General features: G+C 43.4%; 1 protein-coding gene across 1 annotated transcript in view; it reads right to left on the bottom strand.

Moving 5' to 3' along the window:
- tenm2a (teneurin transmembrane protein 2a) overlaps nt 1-24,989 on the bottom strand; it is a gene marked incomplete at both ends in the record, with an annotated part of 243,147 nt that overhangs the window by 203,820 nt on the left and 14,338 nt on the right. The window contains 1 exon segment of the mRNA XM_080416486.1: nt 21,086-21,382. Within this exon segment, the coding sequence (XP_080272612.1) occupies nt 21,086-21,382 (297 nt within the window).

Here is a 24,989-nt window from a genome sequence, read left to right on the forward strand (position 1 = left end):
CACTTCTGTGTGTTGTCACTGCTGTTGTATCCTCCTGGCTCACCTGCCAGTGTGGAGCCCACAGCACCTCCGTCCTAATCCTCCCGCCCAACACTCCCTGCTGTCCTGCTCCTCTCCTCTCTATTAACCCATTAAGACCGGGAAAGTATCTGTGTCATTTTAGGATTTATTTGGCTATAAAAAAATAGCAGATATACAAGCTCAGCTATGAGCTTGTAGATCTGCTATTTTCGCAAAATCTTGATTTTTTTTTTTGTTGCAAATCTTTGAATAAATATATTTTTAAAGTGAACATTTGTAACTCAAATCTTTGCTTCTGGGGGTCCCTGGAACAACATATTTTGAGATAGGGGTCCGCGGCCAAATACATATCATTTTGGGGGTCCTTGACATGAAAAAAGTTGGAGAACGCAGCATAAGTTAGGATTTAGAAGACATTTGTAGAATCCCCCAGAAGCAAAGTTACAAAAGTTCACTTTAAAAAATATATATAAAAAAATGTGCACACATTTTCACGATTTTTCAAAAAAATAGAAGATCTGTAAGCTTGTAGATCTGCTATTTTTTAATAGCTAAAGAAATGACACACAGATGCGTTCCCGGTCTTAAAGGGTTAATCTTCTATCTCTCCATTCTTCTCTTTCCTTCTTCAGCTCTCTCTCTCTCTCTCTATAATATCTCCTACCTCTCTATTCATCTCCTTCCTTCTTCACATCTCTCTCTAGAATATGTGGCTACCTCTCTATTAATCTCCTTCCTTCCTCTCTCACCTCTCTATTCATCCCCGAGCTTTCCTCTAATGTGAACCAGAATCCATCTCCCGTGATCAATATTCAAGATTTTGTTATTAAACAGCTGCTCTTATGTGTCTCTGGAGGCTGTTCTTCCACTGTTCGTACTTACAAATACCCATGAAAAGTAATGCAACGTAATTTGTATTTAACCCACGTATAAGTGTGAGCCAGGAGGCCGTGATCACGTGGCCTACTGTATTATGCTGCAGGCTGGCCGAGAAGGCGGAGGCTAACAGACCTGGAGCACAGGCAGATATGCCTCTGCGTTATCAGCAAAATACTGTCTGAAATCATTTTAAGGCGAGAAACCTGCAGTTGCTCAATATTGATTCATTTGACATTTACAACAGCTAGTTTAAAAGTTTGTTTATAATATTGGGGCGCATGGGGCGCCTGGTGGCTCAGCTACTGTCTTGTCTTGCATGTCTCTCCTCCCTCTGCCCTTGGTTTCCAGTCTCTCTACACTCTGCTATATATATATATTTATATACTGTATATGTACAGTATGTTCAGGTTCAGCAATGGCCGAATTATTGCGTAGGTGAAATAGGCTCTCTCTCTCCTCCCTCCCCTCTCACTCTCCCTCATGCGCTGAAATCCCTCTCCCTCCCTTTCTCCCCCCCCCTCTCAATATGTCCATATTTGGGCATGTGACATAAGACAACAGAGACCATTGCCTAACAACACCGAAGTCCATATCTGGGCATTATTATTTTGCGCCCGCCGTTGCCGGGTTTATTGCATTGACAACCATCGTAAAGCCTGACATTCGGTACCCAGCATTGCTCGGGGGGGAATAGGCTATCTTTCTCTCCATGGGTTATTGTGTGGGTGAAATAGGCTGTCTGTCCCCATCTCTCCCTCCCTCTCACCAACCTCCCTCTCCCTCTCCCTCTCTCTATTTCCACACGTTTCCAGCGGAGAGTGGGCGTCAGTTCCGGTTGTAGGCTATACATATGCGGTGCCTCCGCCGGATATGTCCCCCACCAGGTCTGTGCATAGGGCCTGTGCCCCAGTAAATTCCCGTGGAAACAGGTGGATAGCCTTCTGACTTTTTTGTGCTTTTATCCTTTAGGAATAAAATGTTGATAAGAATCAGAATCAGTTTTATTGTCACATCACAGGTTTACAAGGTAAAGAAGTGGGTGAAATTCGTTTTTGTACATCGTTCCCATCGCAACGTTAATTTCCATAGAAAGAAGAGGGGGGGGGGGAGAAGAAGAGGGGTGGGGGGCAAGTGGGAAGGAGATCAAAACAAGAGAGCAACAGAAGGCCAGACAAGTTATCTACATATTTACAAAGTACCTGAGATAATAAAAAAAAACTAAGGTGCCTGAGCATAGCAGCAATGTATGTATACTGTGCATGTTATACTTATACTGTGCATGATATACATATGGACGTTAAGGTGCTTAGAGAAAAAAAGAGCACAATAAAAAGAAAAAAAAAAGTCAGTGCGTTATACATGGGATTAAGGTGCAAAAGGTCAGTGCGTGTCCACCTAGGGTGGACTGACCCTAGTATAATCCGCAAGTAGCTCCATGAGGGAGTGCAGCAAAAAAGTCATTTGTACCTGGTGTAGTCCACAGGTGTGTCCGAGGGGGAGCTAAGTCCAAGTCATTGTCCCTGGTATAATCCACAGGTGTGTTCAGGAAGAGCCAGAAAGGTTTTGCACCGCCTGCTGTCAGGCTGCTGAACAAGGCTTATGCCTCATTCAGCATCCTGACAGCAGCCGGATTAAAACTACACCAGAACCTGGTGGTGGAACTCTTGATACTGCGGTAGAGCCCCTTGCCCGGTCGCGGTCGTTGTAGTCTGTGACTTGGGTGGTGCTTGTCCTTGATGATGCGCTTGGCTTTGACCACGCACCGCTTTTTGTACAGTTCCTGGAGCGCTGGGAGCTCGATTCCCATTATCCGCTCTGCCGATCGCACTACTCGCTGTAGGCTGATCTTTTCTCGGGCAGTGCAGTTCCCGTACCAGGCCGTGACACAGCCTGTTAGGATGCCTTCAACAGAACTGTTGTAATACAGCCTGAGGATGCGACGTCCTACTCCGAGCTTCTTCAGGCGGCGGAGCCAGTACAGTCGCTGCTGGGCCTTTTTCCTCACGTGTGTGGTGTGCGTCTCCCATTTGAGGTCCTCCTCGATGTGTACTCCGAGGAACTTGAACTCGCTGACCCTTTCCACTGCAGCACCGTCGATGAGGATGGGCGCATGGTCTCTCCGCGGCCTCCTGAAGTCCACGATCAGTTCTTTGGTCTTGTCGACGTTAAGAGAGAGGTTGTTCTCCCGGCACCAGCGTGCCAGTGAGTTGATCTCCTCTCTATAGTCAGACTCGTCGTTGTTGACGATTCGGCCTATCACTGTCGTGTCGTCCGCGTACTTTATGATGGTGTTGGAGACATGTGTGGCTGTGCAGTCATACGTGTACAGGGAGTAGAGGAGAGGGCTCAGCACGCATCCCTGGGGTGCTCCGGTGTTGAGGGTCAGGGGGTCGGATGTGATGCTGCCCATTCTCACCACCTGATGTCGGTTGGACAAGAAGTCCTGTATCCAGTCGCACATGCTTGGGTGTAGCCCTAGGTCTCTGAGCTTTTTGTCAAGTATTGCTGGGACAATGGTGTTGAATGCTGAGCTGTAGTCCACGAACAGCATACGTACATATTTGTCCTTCAGCAGCTTGTTGTCCATGTGCGAGAGGACGGTGTGGAGAGCCATGGCAATAGCGTCGTCGGTGGATCTGTTTTTGCGGTATGCATACTGCCACGGATCCAGCGAGGCAGGTAGCGTGGAGCTGATGTATTCCCTCACCAGTTTCTCGAAGCACTTGCTGACGATCGGGGTGAGAGCGACAGGTCTCCAGTCGTTCAGGCATGTCACTTTGGCCTTTTTGGGAATGGGCACAATGGTTGACATTTTGAACCCTGCAGGGACCACAGCCTGGGAGAGGGAGAGGTTAAAGATGTCAGCGAAGACACCCGCCAGCTGGTCTGCACATGCCTTAAGGACCCGGCCTGGAATCCCATCAGGTCCGGCTGCCTTGTGGATGTTGACCCGTGCGAAGGCTGTACGCACTTCTCTCTCCGAGATGGTTAGAGGGTTCTCCTCTGCTGGTGCTGCTGATGGCCCCGCTTGGCTGCCGCGGTTGGGGCTGATCTCAAACCGGCCGTAGAAAGTGTTCAGTTCGTTGGGGAGGGAGGCAGGCGGGTTCACCTCGCTTCTGGTTCTTGTTTTGCAGTCTGTCAAGGTGTGTACCGCCTGCCATGTGCTCCTGATGTCGCCATTGCTGAGTTTGTCTTGCATCTTTTTTGTGTAGGCCTTTTTCGCCTTCCTGATGGCGCTGTTTAGGGCCGCGCGCGTCGTGTTGCGCGTTTCCACGTCGCCAGATTTGAAACCAGCATCCCGTTCATGCAGATGTGCACGTACTCCGCTGTCCATCCATGGTTTCTGATTGGGATAGATCCGAACTGTCTTTTTTGGGACTATGTCATCTATGCACTTACTGATAAAGCCAGTGACTGAGTCTGAGAGTTCGTTGATGTTATTCCCAGCGGCGTTCTTAAACATCCCCCAGTCAGTCTGGTAGAAGCAGGATTGTAGCATAGCGTCTGTGTCCTCAGACCAGATTCGGATTTCCTTCTCAATGACCGGCTCCCTTTTTAGCCTCTGTTTGTAGGCAGGTAGCAGCTGGATGGCGTAGTGGTCAGAGCTTCCTAGCGGTGGGCGGCGGAGAGCTTTGTATCCATCCTTGAAGGGCGTGTAGCAGTGGTCAAGAATATTGTCACCACGGGTGCTGCAGGCGACATGCTGGTGGAATTTGGGAAAGACCTTTTTTAAGTCTGTCCGGTTGAAGTCGCCTAGGCAGATGATTGCGCAGTCCGGGTGGCGATTTTCTTGTGCACTGATCGTAATTCCCTCATAGCTGTGTCCTTATTAGCTCCAGGATGAATGTAAACAACGGCTACAATCACAATGCTGAAGTCGCGTGGTAGGTAGAAAGGACGGCAGGCTATGATTAAAAGTTCAAGGTCTGGTGAGCAGTGACTATCTAGGATTTTAACATCTTTGCACCAGTTGTTGTAGATCAAGGCACAAACTCCCCCCCCACGTTGCTTACCGCTTAGTACAGTGTCTCTGTCTTTCCTATACACGGTGAAACCAGGGGGAGTGATGGAAGAATCAGATGCTAACTCCGTTAGCCACGTCTCTGTTAGCACAACAATGGACGTGCTCCTTGTCTCGGCGTTGTATTTAACGCGCGCCAGTAAGTCGTCCATAGTGGTCACTGTTCTTGATTCACACAGAGATCTAACGTTCGCTAGCAGGATTGAAGGCAGTGCAGGTTTATATCCACGTTTTGTTGTTCTTACGAGGAGACCCGCTCTTTTCCCTCGTCGACCTGGCCGTCTTCTTCGCCGCCTCGGGTTCGTTCCAGCCGGAACAAAGGGAAGCCCTCCCGCCACCCAGCCGAGTGGAAGGTTTTCGGCAAAAAAGTCCGGAATTCTGCGTGTAATCGCTGTGCTGATGTCCATAAGTGCTTGTCTGTCATAACTCCTTAGACACCCGACGGTGTAGGGAAAAAAAAGAAGGCTAAAAAATACTAAAAGGACGAAAAAACGTTGCGACGCTCAGGAGCTTGTACGGAAGCAGCCTTTCTCCATGGCGCTCCCAGTGACTAATCAATCAATCAAAACTCTTCAGTCAGGTATTAATGTCACTTGACCTCCCACTAATTGCAACAAAAACAAACTCAACTGATTTTGTCCTAGATTTGTCCTGAATGAAGGGATTTTTTTTGAAGGAATTGCATGAAGGGAAAATCCAGAAATTCAAAATGGCCACCATCACACACTATTTTTAAATATACAATTATCTATCTAAAAAAACAAACACTATATGAAGTTGACATTTTGGCAGATGTATAGCTGAGGCTACAATTAAGTGGTCCATTCTGAACAGGCATGTCCAACGGACACTACAGCATCAGGCTCATGCACAGACTGAGTTCACCCCCATTTTTGCATAAAATGCTTGAACAATCTCTGTCTCTCTGCAACGTGTCGATCAACTTGTTGAGATTTGGTACCTAGCATTGCCTGGGTTATTGTGTGGGTGAATGTGTGTGTTTGTGCTGTACTATTTTTACATAATATGGCAAATAGAGGATATGAAATGCGGTAGCAGGCAAAACCCACACGTTTACCTGTTTGTGTGTGTGTGTGTGTGTGTGTGTGTCCTTAAATACTTTGTTCCTTCCAACTTGTGAACCTGTGGAACTCTAACTGCATGGCAGAAAAAGTCCTTGAACGAAACAGCACAGCACACTACAGAGGTGAGAGCGCCACACACACACACACACACACACACACACACACACACACACACACACACACACACACACACACACACACACACACACACACACACACACACACACACACACACACACACACACACACACACACACACACACACACACACACACACACACACACACACCTGTCAGTGTTGCTCTCACACACCATTCATCACAAGCTGCTAATTCTGTTAGAACATTGTCGAGCTGTTCACACCCCACGTCCTACTCTGAAAACTCAATCAGAGGCTAATCCCCCTCCCCCCCCCCCACACACACACACACACCAACATAAACACACAATCAGCACCCCAGGGGGCCTCGGGGGTCTTGGGGGACCCATACCAGTCGGGCTCCATAAGTATGGTTTGGCTTTGACAGGCAGCAGCTCTATGGACAATGTACTGCTGGTAGAGTGGCTGTGCTGGACTTCCACAATACTTCTGAAGAAACAGCGCACGCACGCGCGCACACACACACACACAGTGAAGTGTAGTGCTCATGACAATTGTCTTTCCACTTAAAGTTACTTAAAGTTGGGGGTGAGACAGCGTTGAGTAAACATAGTAAAACGTATAATAAGAAAATAATAAATGTATGAGAAAACGAAATATACGTAACACCAGAGCAGGGTTGCCAGATCTGCTTATTACAATTTCCCCGCAAGATTTTATTTGAAAATAGCCGATCTACAAGCTCACAACGCGTCGCATCGCGACGCGTTGTGAGTTTGTAGATCTGCTATTTTCAAATAGCTGATGTATACGTTAAAGTGCTCATGTGGCCCATAGTCGCTTCTTTTGGGCTGGTTTTCCTAGGCCTGGTTGCTTGTTTCTCTCACAGAATCTGGCAACACTGCACCAGAGTGCTCGAAAAAGGCACAGTCCTACCCGTTCTTGCTTCTATTATTTATCAATCAAATAACATTGATACACCTGATAAGGACAGCATGTTGTTTTTTTGGGGAGAACGTTGTCAGACAAAAAATGCTGGGTGGGTGAGATTTTCCTGGGTCTTCTTCTCAAACACAATTTCTCTACCACGAGATTACTAAATGCGTTAAAAAAACGTAGAATGGAATTAAACACGAACAAATCCAACAGAGTTCAATATTGCAGGTTAGGAGATAGTCCAAGCTGGTTCACAGAGCAACTGCACACACAAGAAGCAACACAGGGACGACCCGATAGCCGAACGGATGAGGTGCATACAGTACCACATTGGCTCTAATGCCTGACAGCAGTTTCTTGGGTCGATGTCTGGCCAGTCTGACTATTTGCTGCACTCGCCTACTCTTTCTGAAAGGCTCCAATTAGGCTCAAAAAGCCCAAAACACAACGCACAAAGCAACACAAAGCAACACAAGCACCCCTAAGCCCTTACTTTAATGTGTAATGATGACAATTCCTCAATACAACACTATTTCTCAATCTGACATTTTGCAGAGGTCAAAAACATCAAAGAAATCTTGTTTGCATTCCATTCATATTGTCGTTGTCTGGCAGAAACCTTGTAAGTACAAAACAGTTTTTTGACATACCTTTTTATTTTTACTAGGGCTTATAGATCGCCTATTTTCACTACTTTTGTGCGACACACTTGGGTGACGAAGTATAGGGCAATAATTTACGACAAAACTAATTTTTTGTCGAAATATGGATATATGGATATATGAGGCTTCTGCCTGACAATATGTACTGCATGTTTTCACTGATATCTACCCAGATCGTTCCTTGTTCTGCTAACAGATTAGGTTAGAAACTGACATAAATTCTTACGCAAATATATGTTTCTGTTCTCTCTATCTGACTATAAATCATATTTTATTTGTCATAAACTGTATTGTGCATTACAAAAGGTATAGTTTTAAAATATACACACCGCAATATTTCGAATTGGGGATCAGAAAGGATTAACCACTTAAAACCCCAGCATCCGTATTGTGGGGAAAGCTTTCGCTGAAAATAGCAGATCGACAAGCTCACAACGCGACGCCTTGCGTCGGGTTGTGAGCTTGTCGATCGGGTATTTTCAGCAAAAACTTTCCCCAAAATAACAAGAACACACAACACAGAGAAGACTCTAGTATTGAGCCCTGAGGGACTCCAGTTACCCATGGGGTTTAAGTGGTTAAAGTGTAATCAAGGTAGATTAATGCCACCTGTGCTTGGGATTTGATTAGTTAATCATGACTTACATTTACATGCCTTTGAGGTACATTTGAGGCGTGATTACAGATCATGTACAGATGTTCGCCAGGACAGCTTGAAAAGTACCCTGAGCTGTCACATGAATAGGACTAAAATAGATTGAAAAGAGAGTGAATGGTGTGAGGATGAATGTAATCATCATACATACGGTCGAGAAGGAGAGACGCAGATAGGGAGATAGAAGGCGGGAGAGAGAAAGGGATGGGAGAGAGGGGTAGAGGGAGAGAGGGAGAGACTAGAGTTCTCAACGGACCTGAAAATTAAGGCCCTAACTGGGCCCTAACTGGCTGGCCCGAACAGGGCCCGGCCCGAACAATTACCATAATTTTAGGCCCAAAAACCTGAATAACCCAAAAAAGTGTCATAATGTGCTCAAAGTGTCGCATCCAACGAGCTTTGAACTGAGCAGATTGGACCTTCCGTTCCAGAGATAATGACCAAAATATCTTGAAAACAGCCACTTTCGCACCTTTTTTATGTTTGAGTTTTGGCCATTTTTGCCAGAACTAGATAGATACCTGCAGTAAAGTTAACTTTGAGCTGCATCCAACGCATCCACTTGCCGTTCGGCCGCTATAGGGGCAGTTGAAATTTCCTTTTTGGGGGTAAAAAAAATTATATATATATATAATTTTTTTCAGGTCGGGTTAGGGCAGAATTTGAGAACTCTAGGAGAGACCGATAGAAATATGGAGAGACAGAGAGAGAGGTGGATAGAGAGAGAGAGGGAGAGAGAGAGAGAGATAGATACACAGAGAGATAGATACACAGAGAGAGAGAGAGAGAGAGAGAGAGAGAGAGAGAGAGAGAGAGAGAGAGAGAGAGAGAGAGACTAAATGTGTAGGAGATGAGGCAGGTGCTGGAGGAAGTGACCAGACAGGAGGGGGGCGGGGTTAGGGAGAAAGGCCAGGCTAAATTTAGCTCCACCTTTTCATTGTCTAATTAAGAGATGAATGCTGACGGTGATTTATGATGCTCAGCTCAGGATGGAGGGATTGAACCGCACAGAAGAGAGACGAGCAGAGAGAGAACCAGGATGCATGTGTGTGTGTGTGTGTGTGTGTGTGTGTGTGTGTGTGTGTGTGTGTGTGTGTGTGTGTGTGTGTGTGGGGGGGGGGGGGGGGGGGGGGGGGGTTATCAAGTGGAGCACAGCTTATTGGTGAAAAATCTGAGCTGTCAAGTTTCATTATTTAAAATTGCTATTAAAAGCAGGGAAACACAATGGCATATAATCACACACAAGTGTAAGTGCACGCAAATGCACGCACACACACAAATAAGGCTTATGACAAAACAATATCTAACTGAAACTGTAATGTATTTACAAAACTAACAAAAATTGTAGAGAAAATTTCTGTTTTTCAGTATCCAATATTGTTTTGAATTGTTTCTAGTTCACAACAGGTTGTGACACGTTGTGAGCTTGTAGATTTTCTTCTTTTCTGAGCTTTTTGAATCTTGCCCCTAAATATATTAAAAAAAAACACAAAAACTAATAAAAATACAACTAAAACTATGCCTTTTCACAAAATAACAACTACACTACCAAACCCGCTTCAAAAAACGAATTAAAACTAACAAAATTTAAAACAAAATTTCACACACACACGTGTGTGAAATGAGAAGAAAACAGAAAAGGCTCCTGGATGGACACGGGCATTCACACCCATGCATATGCATGCACAATGCAGTACACACAAACATGAGGAGTGTACAGGGCCATAAAAAAGGAGCCTGAGGCCTCAGCCTTAAATCAATGTCCAAGCCTGCTCTTATTTCATCTAATGCATGTTTTAATCATTCCCTCTCCTGATCAATGCAGTGTGGACTCGGGCACCGGGCCCTGTGGTGGGAATTTACAAGCCCTCCTATTCTGCTGCCCGTGTTTCCAGACGGGCGTTTTACGAGGCTGCGCGCAATGTGACAGTAAATCTCTTCCTCCGTTTTGGCCAAATGAAATCTGCCCCGTTCGGCCTGCTCGTGACCGGATTCGTTTTCGTCTGCTTGTGTTGCATAAGCAAACTAAACTTGTCTCTGCTTCGCCAAGTCAATGTTCTACTCCATTTTATTTTAACCCATTACGACCTGAAGCCAATTCTACAAATGTCTTCTAAATCCCAACAGTTTTCTGAAAAAACATATGTTTCTATATCAGTGGTGCTCAAACTTTTTCATGTCAAGGACCCTCAAAATGATATGTATTTAGCCGCGGACCCCCATCTCAAAATATTTTGTTCCAGGGACCCCCCCGGAAGCAAAGATTTGAGTTTTGTTTTTGTTGCTTTAAACAATATATATTCAAAGATTTGCACCAAAGATTTTTCAAAAATAGCTGATCTACACGCTCGTAGCGCGGCTATGAGCTTGTAGATCTGCTATTTTTGAATAGCCAAAGAAATCTAAATTGACACAGATGCTGTCCCGGTCTTAATGGGTTAATGGTGTCGGGAAGGAACAATAAAAGCAGAGCCTCTCTTACTCGATACTCCACTGTACTGGGTTCAGGGGAGCTTACAACATCCCTGTGTTGCATTTATTTTTTTCCGATGCCTGCTGGGTAATTGGTATTTGTGCTTGAAAACTACATTGAAATCAATGAGTTTCTCTCAGTGAAAGAAAGTAATGTGACAGGTTTCAGAGACTTGTTGGTAATTGTTGTACAACCGAAGCCACACACTGTGTCCAGCTGAGAGTGAGATGTGCGTGTGTAGTGCAGTGGCTCCCCAACCTTTTCTGGATCAGGGCCCACTTGAGATTCTTGAAAACGTTCACGGTACCACCCATCTGACCACATGACTGCCATGTTAATTGGTAGTGGGCCGTGCGCAATTTCAAAGCATGTTTATTTTAATGATCAATCAATCGATCGTGTTCTGGCTTGGATCAATGGAACTAACGTAGTGCACTTTAATTTCCTATTTATCGGTACCACAAAGAAAAGTATTTTTCATGGTTTTAAATAAAAAATTCAGCACAAATTGCAGATCTACAAGCTCGTAGCGCGGCACTTGGTGCCGCGCTACGAGCTTGTAGATCTGCTATTTGTGCAATTTGTGCAAATCTTTGAATAGACATGTTTTTTAAAGCAAACATTTTCAACTCAAATCTTTGCTTCTGGGGATTCTACAAATGTCTTATAAATCCTAACAGTTTTTATTTATTTTTTATAAATGTTTTACTTATGTTGCTATAATATCAGTGGTATGTGATATGTACCCGGTGCCACGCTATGAGCTTGTATATCTGCTATCTTTGAATAACGGCAGAGAGAACGGCAGCAGGGAGAGCTGGCTCAGCCCTACAAAGGACTTTGATTTAAACGCATGAGATGTATAGCACACCCAGCAAGGCTGTTGCTGTAGTGTATGTGACGTGTGGAACATACAGAGCAGAAGTGGACGCAGTCCCATAGCCTGGAGGGATGATACTTGCTATGTAGCCCCGAAGCCAGCCAAAGAGAGAGTCCCAAAGTCTGCATATAAAACTCCTCGAAAGAAGTCCAGAAACATAACTTCGGTCGATTATTTCTCCCCTTCAGTAATGCCAATTGGTATTGAATTTTATATTGTTGTTGTCGTTGATTAGTCACCTTTACAACAAGGTATGACTTGTAAGGATCGTGCAATCATGGAATGAGTAACACAGCTAAACGTGTGGGTACGCCTTCCAAACATTTGCCAACATCCCCCAATATGCTTCTGTTGGTAATCACTCCCGTTTTGAGTGACCTACCAGCACACACTATTGGCAGGTGTGTGACAAATCAACAAATACAATACCAATTGCTATTATAATCGACCAAAGTTACGTTTCCTAACTTTCTTTGAGTAGTTAATATAACGAGTGTTTTATTATTATTGGGGGCCCACTCGCAATATCCTCACAGCCCACTAATTCCCAGGTAGGGAATTGCTTAAAGGGTAAGACCACTTTAGTAGAGGTTTGGGTTGTGTAGTTAATTACCTTGCCATGATGTAACTCCAAAGGTGGGCAAGAAATCTAAAATAATTGCTCCATTGATTAGAAATTGATAATTCAAAATATGCTCCTCATTGACTTGCATTATACGGTAAAACAGCTCTCAAAGTCACTCTTTTAGCACATAAATGAACCCAAACATAGCTGATTCAGACAATATAGAGCATCACCAAACCCAGTACTGTTTGTTTTTCTAATAAAAATGTCAACTTCCTGTTGATTTTACTATTTGAAGATCTGGATCCGGATCCGCCGATCCAGTGCGGGCTTTCTACTTATTAAAAATGGCAAAATCAACAGGAAGTTGACTTTTTTATTTAACAAAAAAACAGTACTGGGTTTGGTGATGTTCTATATTGTCTGAATCAACTTTGTTTGCGTTCGTTTTTGTGCTAAAAGAGTGACTTTGAGAGCAGTTTTACCGTCAATGAGGAGCATATTTTGAATTATCAATTTCTAATCAATGGAGCAATTATTATTTATTTCTTGCCCACCTTTGGAGTTACATCATGGCAAGGTAACTACACAACCCAAACCTCTACCAAAGTGGTCTTGCCCTTTAAGTAGATAAAATGTAGCTATCATTATTATAAAGAACATGTAGGGAACATGTAGTGAACATGTACAAAACATATACAGAACATGTAGACTGCAGTTCAATGCTGCAGTAGGAAGATTTAATTATCTGCTGTGTTTTTGTTCGGCTGGAAAAAGGGGATTGTGGGCAAAACAATGGAAGCTTTTTGGTTTGTTGTTCAAAGCTGCTTAGATGCCTTGAAAAGCCAGTCTGCATGTGTGTGTGTGTGTGTGTGTGTGCGTGCGCGCATGCATGCATGTGTGTGAGTGATGGTGAAGGGAGGCCTGCTGCTAATCGTAGATGCAAACAACACTGTGTTCTCACACTGACAGGCAGAGACAGGCCTGTGTTTACAGTACCATCACACACACACACACACACACACACACACACACACACACGCACACACGCACACACACACACACACACGTAAACTTGTGGGCATTGCCTGATACTGCATATTATATCCTCTATTTGCCATATGTAAATATAGCACGGCACAACCACACATACAGCACTGTATAATAATACAGTACTGTATGAAAATATACACTATCACAGAATATATACCTGACACATTGCATAATGCAGTATATACGTACGTACAGTACGTACGTGTACATACTGTTTGCAACACTACTTAGAGAAACACAAAGTGATGTCTATTTTTGAAGTACAGGGCTTTGGGTCAAGACTCTACATGGTGTTAATTGTGTTGAGACTGGAGACATTATATGCCACAGTATATATAACTACCACTGTATATCAACTCTGTTGGGCAGAAACCTTGTATGTTCGTACATTTTCATGTGTTCCAGTGGATGAAATGTAGTTATTATTTAGTCAAGCTCTTGTTAATACTTTTCACTGGATAAATAAGTATAAAATCCACAGACAGCCTTATTTCGGGTATGTCAATATAGGCCATATTTATTCCTTTTTTTTAAAGCAAAAATTGAAATAAATTGCTACATTTGAACGATTGAACGCATTCATTTATGAAAAATAAATCATAAAAGGGATTGAACGCATTCATTTATGAAAAAATAAATCGTAAAAGGGATTGAACGCATTCATTTATGAAAAATAAATCATAAAAGGATTAGATATGTAGATACAACATTTCTGCCCGACAGCAACGATATAATACATACAGTGCTGTTTGCAATAAAGATGTACAATTAATCGGTCATCATATAAGACGATTTTTACTTTCAGCGCACGCACGCACGCACAAACCATTTCTTGCTTGCACAGTGGTTGCAAAGTGAAGCTGTTAACTACTATAACACAAATCTTTCAGTGCATGGATAGACCACTGGAGTGGGCTAATAAATTATATCAATACTGCATGTCAAATATAAATTCCACTAACCTTTGTAACTGTTGTTGCTGTTGTCATGTCCAATTGACAAACCAAACTAAAAACAATGATTTTAGTCATGTCAGACAGAGAGAGGCTTGCTTGTAAATCTTAGATTAGAGTAGTGATGACACGGTGGATAGCCTATATTTTCAACACAAATGCGCATATTATTGCCTCATGCGACTTGCCATGAAAAGGATCGCTCAACGAGTGCTTGATCAAGTACTCAGCCTATGCCCCCCCCCACACACACACACACACGCTAAACTGTCCTTAAATTTCACAGAATGGAAGACAGTCACGATATTAACTAAACGATGATAATAAGATTAATATCGGCCGAAATTGTGTAACGTGCATTGACAGTTTGCAACATTGCTGTCAAAGGTATACCATGTACCTTTTTTGTGTGAATACAACGTTATGTTGTCCAATCTGTATGGTAGAGTATGTTAATGTTAACATTGATTGACAAATGGGGTGGTTGTATTTGGTCTCCCTGCCCTTCTATTGAGACATTTACATCACATGTCTGGGCTTGACACGACTGGTTGACTGAAGTGGTAATGCCTGAAGGTCGAAATTAAATGTCTCCCCTGAGCATTTATTTTTTTAGCTCAGTGGTATTAGCTCAGTGGTAAAAAAAACATTTAGCACTTGCACAGCTGACCCGAGTTCGAATCCGGGGTAGAACATAAAGTTACAGAGTGCAGCTTTAAGCCATCTCTGAGAAACACAAAAGTGATACCTCTATATTTGAGGTGCAGGGATTTAGGTAAAGAACCTACATGGTGTTAATTGTATTGAGACACCAGGCATGTCCCCTGCAGATTGTATCCATCCAAGACATCACACTCTTTAATTTGTTATTGACATAGGTTCTGTTTGGTTCGCTTACGGCCCTTCCTGACTCTTCTCGAATCAACGCCAGTTACACGTTGGATGGAAGAGATGGAGAAAAACTACATTCAGAAAGAAAGTGAAGACATTTTTGGTGGATTAATCAGGATTTTTGTAAATTATGCAGACACATGCCCTTGATTTGAAGATGACGAAATGTTGAGAGAGGAACTGACAAGAGCAGGAATCTGGGGAAGCAGGTGTGTGTGTGTGTGTGTGTGTGTGTGTGTGTGTGTGTGTGTGTGTGTGTGTGTGTGTGTGTGTGTGTGTGTGTGTGTGTGTGTGTGTGTGTGTGTGTGTGTGTGTGTGTGTGTGTGTGTGTGTGTGTGTGTGTGTGTGTGTACGTGCATGTCCAGTCAGTAAGAACACGCGTTTGAAAATATTTTTTAGAAATTGCGAATGCTTCACGCCATTTTTCATTTTGCAGCATTCTCCTGCACGCTAGCACACACACAGACACACACACACAAAAATAGAATCAGAGGTACAAAATTAGGCATTACTTGTTTAGTTTAACCCAACAACTTTGGAACCACAGTTTATAGAAGTATGTCTTTATTCTTTGAATTGATACATTCATTAATATTTAACAAGTGAATAATAGTGGATTTGCTCCACCAACCTTTTATTTGAACAATACAATTGTGAGAAAACATTCATTACAACATAATACTAAATCATATTAATATGTAATGCATGAAGTTCAGATTTGGGGGTCAATATACTTTTAATTTGTGTTCAATTCAGCGCCAACTACTCCCACATTTCCAACCATTGTCTGTCTGGGCTATCGGACTGCGACCACAGATTCCATTGGCTGCAGGGACCGCGACAACAGCCTCTGGTGCAAATAGTCTATCAACAAACAGCTGAACTTCGGTAAACCGAATAATCCTTACTTACATATGCCAGTGGTCAATGTCCATGTGTTCAGATCGATTGGTCTAACCACTGAGGAGGAAAATGGATGAGGACAGACTGACAGAGTTGTGTTAATTTAATAGCAGGACTATCTTTCCATGTTCCTTCATTAGACTGCACAGCTGCTCTCCCTTTTGTTTTACAACAAGAATAGTAATCAAGTGTAACAAGATGTTTTGTCTACACTAATGTCTTGCCAGCCGCCTGTCCCAGAATTAATTGTATTTGAATACCTGGACTTCCAAGGTGAGAAAAAGCCTTTGTATGCAGGAGGCATACAAAATTGGCAATTGTGATCTGAATAATAGAAGGGAGGAATACTTTGTTGCAGATCCATAAAAAATGTGTCCCTATAGAAGACGAGATGTCTAAAAAAATAAAAACAAAAAGCAAACAAAACAACAGTGAATTTCACTCACCCAAACTTCATCCGTCACTTGTCTACTTTGACAGCGCTGGTACACATTATATTTCGATTCCTGAACATGGACCCCAAGAAGAAACTTGACACATTCATTTAAAAACTTGGAATTGCTTTAACCCGATTCGGTGGTGAATTCATTTAGTTAAATTGGACTCAGGCATGACAGAAGTAACGAGGGACTGATCTTGCAATGTTAATGAATGATCTTACGAAAGACTGATAATTAGTCTCCCTACCCTGTGAAATATTGGAGGACTAAACCTGACTTGATATTTATGCATTACTTTCATATTTATACGCAAATTTCAGTTCCGACTTTGAGATGAATGATAGATAAGCACTTGAAGATTATGAAAGTGATTAGACAAGAGTTACTTAGCTCTCTCTTAACCACATTAGCATGTCTATTCTGGGGTGAACATTTGGCGGAAATAGTTCACAAGGTCACAAGCATGTAGATAGGCTATATTTTCTGTGAAGAGATTTGGTGTAGAGGGAAAACAGGAGGTGGCCTAAAGTAGTATAGACGCCTGGCGGATACCGGTCAATTAAGTATATAGGGTTTAAGTGGTTAAAGTTGGCGGCTCCGCAATGGTACATCAGTTCTCTATCATTATCTAGACCATCTCTCCACTCCATTACATATCCTCTAAAGTACTGTATGTACTGTGAATGACCCCCCTTGGAGGTGACATAGATATTCTCTAAACACTCCTTGATTAGCGCTCTATAAAGCACCTGCGTTGGCATGCTACCAGTTGTTAATTTTGATGGGAACATGCCTTTGAGCGGCCTCGAGGTGGAGACAGTCTCCGTACTCAGAGAACAAAGGCTTCGGCAGTGGTTTTCAAACTTTTTATGCCCAAGGCACACCAATGGGCAAGTCGAAATCTCAAGGCGCACCTGTATTCATAGCGAAAATACCTCTGCTATTTTCGCAATTGTGTGTGTGTGTGTGGTTGTGATAAAATCCCAACACACCCCTGGACTTGTCTCACAGCACATCTGTGTGCCTCGGCACAGAGATTGGGAACAATTGACTACAACACACGCACAGTTCGCTGTCCTAAGGTTTGAGACTTTTTTCTGTATGGGCCTTACATTTTTTTGTTAATACTTGTCCTCAGTCCACACACACACACACACACACACACACACACACACACACACACACACACACACACACAGACACAGACAAACACACACACACGCACACACACTCTTCATATACCTGCCCTCACAAGGCTACCTATAGGCTACGAACCTCAGAGTGATGTCTGCCAGAAAGTTGACAAGCTGCAGTGAAAAGAGCTTAACAAGGGAACAGAACCCCCTTAAAAGACGGAGAAGAAAGCAGGGGGGGAGGCATGGGAGCAGGTGAAGGTGTTGAGGTGAGACTTCAGAAGCTTGTTAGAGGTGCAGAGAGAGGATGGGAGCGCTGCAGAGAAACTGTATTTGGTGATTTTAGCGCTGCGTGTCTTTTTCCACTTGTTAGCATGTTTATGATGTTGTTTCTCTGTCTGCCTCCGTCGCGCTCTATTATTAGACCCTCAGATCAGCTCTTCCTGCGGTTTTGACACCCCCCACCCGTTGCTGTTTTCACATGTCTGAGAACGCACATGTGGCAAACGTATATTGTTGCCGTCAGGCAGAAACCTCTTATCTCCATATTTCCACTTGTTATGTTTTTTATCTTGAATCAACGTCCAACATTATCATCATACAAGAGTGCCACACAAAAGTAGTGAAAATTGCATATCTACAAGATGGTAGACGATGTTCACAAAGTTAAAACATATTTAAAATAATAAAAAAGGAATTGGACATACAAGGTTTCAACCTTATGCAGAAGCATTAGGCATGCAAACACGTGGATGCTAAAACACACGCATGCATGCACGCACGCACGCACGCACAAACACCTGTCATGAGTGTTCTGCAGCATAGTAATAGCCTATACATAGACAAGTACAAGCTTTTTTTCAGTCTACTTTAAAGACAAAACTGCTCCACCAAAGGAAAATCTGCTAAAAGATTGTAATCCAACCCCCTGAGAAACTGAATCAGCGTACTACAATTACATAATAACCACTTTCAACTGCCTTATACAGTATATTGGACATGACATAACAGGCCAACATTTTCAATGATTTCTAAAGATTTTCCATTCCAACATGATAATAATCCCAGATCTACAAGCTCACAATGCGATATTGTGTTGTGAGGTTGTAGATCATCTATTTTCACTATTTGTCACACTATTAATTAAGTGTATAGGGTTTAACATCGTCAAAACATTTCCAACCCTAACCATGACCTGAACTGTGAATACAAATTGTCACAGTATACCATCAAACCACAAATACAAGGTTCCATGATTTAATAGACTCGAGCACTATTTTGTGCACCAGTCAATCCTAAAATTAAATATGGAGATTTTTTGTTATGTTGGATGTATTTCTGTTATGTCTCTTTTTTCTGTTCTGTTGTAAATGGAGTTTCTGTGACGCAAGAACAATTTCAGACTTGATCTCACAATGAAGTATCATCATCCCTGAAATACATCTTCTCTGGTATATAAAACATGACACGGGCTCATTGTCATGCAGTATTACACGCATCCACGTTCTGCAGTCAAAAACCCTTATCATCCCACAAATAAAGGCTCTGCCTCTGTATGAGTACAGTAGAGGCATATCAATAATAAAATAAAGCCCCTCCGGGTCTGCTGGGAAACTAGTCGAAGAAATAAAAACACCAGGTGACATCGTCCTGCAGCGCGAACCATTATCACCACACAGCGCTGGATAATGAAGAAAGCTTACGAGGTCTGTGACGCGACAAAATTCCTGTCGCCGTTCTCCCAGCCTTGACACACACACACACACACACACGCACACACAGAGTCTGCGGCTGATATCTGCGGCTGGGAGATTAGCCTGGTAATTAACCACAAAGCAATTATCAGGCGGTGAAGTGAGAGGCACGTCTTGGTGAAAGTGTTTCCCGACGTGTTGTAATAGGTGTTGAGTAGTTTGATCGGTCGACGTGAGTTGTCTGCGGCGCGGACGACGAGGCCCAAAGCCTGACGGAGCCTGATCCGGGGGGCCGATACACGCCGCCGGCTGACGAGAATTCAATTAATTAAGGCTGTTGCTTTTTCCTTCCATCCACTTTTCATTAACCTCCATTGACACTTTGTTTCTTCGCGCGCATGTTTACGACAGCATCAGGATTAACAAGGAAATGGGGAAGTTATTGCAATAAACTAAAGTTGCTCCAGGAAGGAAAGATTCCTGTCAGGGGACAGAGTCAAGCTGGTGGGGAGAGATTTACAGGCACAGACCTGAGATGAAAGATAGCATCACACTAAGCCATATAAATATTTTGTCATACGACTAACAGCCAACTCACAAGCTCACAGCTTGTCAAAATAGACAAAATAGTCGTCTACTAATACATCCAAAATAGACGATCTGAAAAAGATCCAATCTACGCTGTCAGATCGTGAGGCATTGTGAGCTTGTAGATCAGCTATTTTATAGCAATTTTTAACATGCCCAAATTGGGACACCAGGTTGAAAATAATAACTTTTTTTCATTTTTTATTTTCATTTTCTACCTGCCATCCCTGTTTTGGTCCAGATGTACCACATTGTTGCATCACAAAAAAACAGATTGCTGCCGTCTCCAACCTGCCTGCTACATCTCCCACGGACGTTTTCTTTTCTTTTCTTTTTTACACACTGACAGATCTGAAGAGACATCTGAGGATAAGTGTTGTACTGAGGTTTGAGTCAGAGGGCTTTGGGGTAAGTGCTATTGATGAGAATCACAATGAATCTCCAAGGATTCCAAGCCACTGTTCCTCAAATCAAACATAGAATCAGTCAATAAGTCCACCTCTCCGGCAATTCATACAATGACTGAACATTTGAGTTATGATGAACAGAGTGCAGGCATGTCGATGAGAGTTATGCCGGCGAAGGACATTTTGCATGCACTCTCAGACGCGATCATTAGAAACGCTGACAGTCCTGCTGTCAGTCTATACGACCCCTCTTGTAACATCCGTTCTTACTCGATTAATCACTTAGTTATTCATTCACATACTCAGTCAGCCAGTCACTGATTAACGCATTGGTTCTCAAAGTGGCTATTCAAAAAATAGCAGATATTCAAGCTCATAGCGCTATGAGATTGTAGATCTGCTATTTTTGAAAAATCGTGAAAATTTGCGCACATCTTTGAATATATATATTTTTTTAAAGCCAACATTTGTAACTCAAATCTTTGCTTCCGGGGGTCCCTGGAACAAAATATTTTGAAATGGGGGTCTGTGTCCAAATACAAATACAATTTTGGGGGTCCTTGACATGAAAAAGTTTTGAGAACCACTGGATTAACGCATGCGCACGAACACACACACACACACACACACACAATCAGTCAGTCCGTCAATGACGGACCTTCATTCAGTCAGTCAGTCAGTCAGTCACCCGATAATTTCACAAGACCCATCAGTAATGAATAGCAGACCACACCCCTCCGTCCTACCTGACTCATCGTCTGACTTGTGCTCGTTGTCTGAGTCTGTGAGCGTGAGGGCCGAGTTCTCGCGGCTGGACACGCCCGAGCTGCGTCGCGACTTGACTCCTCCCCCTTGGCCGGCCCACAGCTGGATGGCCCTCTCCGGGGACAGGGGCCCCTCCGGGTCCGAGTCGGCGTCAGACCCGGCGCTCAGGGAGTAGCCCCTCTGGAGGAGGCCCAGGTCGGGACAGTAGGGGACGGCGGCAGGGTGGGGCGAGGCCGAGGGCTCGCACACGCCCAGCTCAGCCAGGGTGAAGTTACCCGCTGTGAGAGAGGTGTGGGGTCACATTAAAGCGTGTGAACATACTGTACAGTGTAGGCTCTCAGTAAACCCTATGTGCATCTCACACACACACACACAGATTATGAAAGTGTTCATTTTGACAGCGGATTTTGATTTAGTTTTAGTCATAGTCTTTTGAATGAAATTCCATTTAGTTTTAGTTGTATTCGACAAGATATCATACGGTTATAGTCGACTAAATCTACACTTGATTTTGCCGACAATGTATTTTGGCAGGCCTTGCACACAAGCAGAGCTTGTAGATCTGCTATTTTCAGAGCGTAACACCCGAGCACAACCAAAATAAAATGACTCGTCTTAGTTCTACTGGATCTCTTCTCCACTAGTTCCTCCCTAACATTTTAGTCTAGTTTTTATTTGCTGACGAAACTGTCAATATATTTAGTCTTAGTTTTAGTCACCATAGCTTAGTTTTTATATAGTTTTCATCAGTGAAAAAAGGTAGTCGGCGAATATTTTTCGTCACAGTTTTAGTCAACAAAATTAACACTGGCAGTGAAAGAGGCACACAACTGGGCTTATGGGTGTGCAAGCTGGGAAGGAGGGATGATGCAGCATGACTCAGACAGCAAACGAAAAACAAAACAGGAAGAACTGTATCAGGAGGGGCCTCCCCTCCTCTCCTCTCCTCTCTGCTCCTTTCCCCTCCCCTCCCCTCTGCCTCCTCTCCTCTCTGTATCGGCATTCATGAAGCGTTTATGTGAGATCAAAGAGCTATCCTCTGGGGGTCTATCGGTTGGCTCTCACAGGTTCTGATCATCTCTCCATCCAGGTATACGGTCACACCCTGGACCCGAGGACCAGTCGATCTACTGCGGCACTGCTGCTGCAGCACACACACAGTACAGTACAGTGTGTACACACACACACACACACACACACACACACACACACACACACACACACACACACACACACACACACACACACACACACACACACACACACACACACACACACACACACACACACACACACACACACACACACACACACACACACACACACACACACACAGCCTGGACAAAGCGGCTCGTCACATCCAAAATAAATATATAAAATTATCCAAATTAAAGCACATCAGAGGAGATCAATAAACACTGCTGCAGCCCAATTAAATCCAAGCTGAGGAAAAAGCAATTAAGGAAAAAGGCATGCTCAACCAATTTATTCTCTATACTAATTAAAAGAGTATTGTGGTTTCAATCGCTCACCATCAGCTGTTAGGGCTAAGGAGATCATTGGGGGGGGGGGGGGGGGGGGGGGGTTGTGATTCTCTTCATTAACAGTTTGGGAAAGGAAGAGGGAGAGGAGGAGGAAGAGAAAACAGTGATACAAAGAGAAAGAGAGAGAGAGAGTGTGTGTGTGTGTGTGTTGGTATTGTGTTTGGAACCAGGCAGCTGTATGACTGGGGTTAACGGTGACTCATCAAGCTTTCAGATGCAATCAGAGGGAGAAATTAGAGATCTGAATCATCTGCCGGATCTTCACATATCCTCCTCTTCACGGCTCAGTCGCAACTCGAGAGCTCCTCTGGAAGTACTCTGTATTACAGCCCGACTGATGCCAGATTTTTGGGTCCGATGCTGATCCACTTTTTATAAAGAGAAAGTGCCACCACATACGCCGAGGGGTACACATACCCTCATTTGAGAAACACTGATATAATCGATCAGTTTGGTCTGACCAAGACTTTAAGTTTATTAGCCATTTTCTTCCATGCTGAATCATTTCTTGAAAAATAATGATCACATCTTTTGTAAACTCTAGATACAACCCTTCAATTCTACCTTAAAAGGCCAATAGCCAGCAGCCATCGTGAAATCAATATTAGAATGTTCAGTTCTCAACCTCACCAACCTGAAAAGTCTGGTCTGTGCATGATTATATGCGGCAAACGCAGTTTTACAGATTCATCGATTAAGTCAAGTAATTGACTGACATTTCTATGACAATCAAGGCCTAAAAATGTTGTGCACAGCGGTGTCACACGGTGAAAATGCATGAAAAGTCTTCAGCGTGCAACACCGTCTTGCGACAAAGTATAAATCAGGCTTTAGTCGACTGACCATTTCTTTACTCGAGGACAACCCTATAATGCACACGATTTAAGTAGCTAAAAGGCTGTGTGTGCGCATGCACAACAAACAAACACACGTTCGTCTGTCACATCCCACCAACCAACCACAGAGATGTGCAATTAACCACCTATAAGCAGAGCCTGCTATCACTCCCTATCACTATCAGAATGCAGATACAAGCTCATGCCTTCCTCATCATTTCATATCGCCGCTATCGCCCGGAAACCATGCATGTCCAAAACAGCTACTTAAAAAAAAAAAAGAACCTGTGTTCCATTGGGTCCAATGTAGTTATTATTTAATCACAAGCTCATGTTAATATTTTTCCTTGGTTAAATATTTATAAAACTCACGGACACACGTAACCACTTTCAACGTGGCATACCTGTTTTGGCCATGTCATTACAGTATGTATTATAAAAAATATTATAATAATTTCCTATAATAAAAAAAAAGCGCAAATACTGTAGCTGATGTACAACCTCACAACTCGTCACATCGCCACGCGTTGTGAGCTCGTAGGTCGGCTATTTTCGCTACTTTTGTGCAAAACTGTCATACGACAAAGTATAAAATAGGGTATTAATATATGAAGAAAACCATAAAAGATGAAATATGGAGATACAAGGTTTCCGCCCGACAGTGACGATGTGCTCAAACTAAGATGGATTGGAGCTACGGCCTCAAGCAGACGTGAAAATCTATCTCACTTATTCCACAAATAGAAAACCAATCGCATGTTTGGTGTGTCACATTATGACAGATGTGGGGGCAAATAAGGCTCTGAATATTCTAATCGGATCAATGCCTCTCTCCCTCACTACTGTATTGTTGCTGTCACTTGCACATGTACAGTACATACTAATGTGTGCTGCTGTCTAAGTATAGATTAGGTGAGCGAACGCATCTGTTTACCTTCAGGCACCCATGTATTATGCGTGCAGGCACCTCTGCTGTGTGTGTGTGTGTGTGTCTGTGTCTGTGTCTGTGTGTGTGTGTGTGTGTGTGTGTGTGTGTGTGTGGGGGGTTGAACCGGTGGGGTGGGAGCGGCTAGCTTTGGGAGAGCTCTTGTCTCGTCTGTCTGCATGGATGTATCTTGTTGTATTGTTTGTGTATTGTATGCCCTGTTCATTTGTGCTAAGGATACCCTCGAAAATGAGATGGTGCATCTCAAGGGGTTTATCCTTCTAATAAAGGTACTATACATTTTAGCAGTCCGGGCACTTAGGCTCTAATGTAGCCTGACAGCCCATCGCGGGTTCGAGTCCCGTTCCCAACGATCTTTGCTGCATGTCTCTCCCCATCTGTCTCTCCCTGTTTCCTGTCTATCTCCGCTATACACTATAAATGAAGCCAGAAAAGCCCCCAAAAATATATTTTGAAAAAATGTGTACAAGTGGCATTCACAAAATTGCCGTCCTCAACTTAATTTCTTCACTAGTAGTAATACAACATTTGTATCACTCTGTGTGTGTTGGATTGAGCA

Source organism: Gymnoscopelus braueri (genome assembly GCF_963280865.1).
Source record: "Gymnoscopelus braueri genome assembly, chromosome: 20".
Lineage (NCBI taxonomy): Eukaryota > Metazoa > Chordata > Actinopteri > Myctophiformes > Myctophidae > Gymnoscopelus > Gymnoscopelus braueri.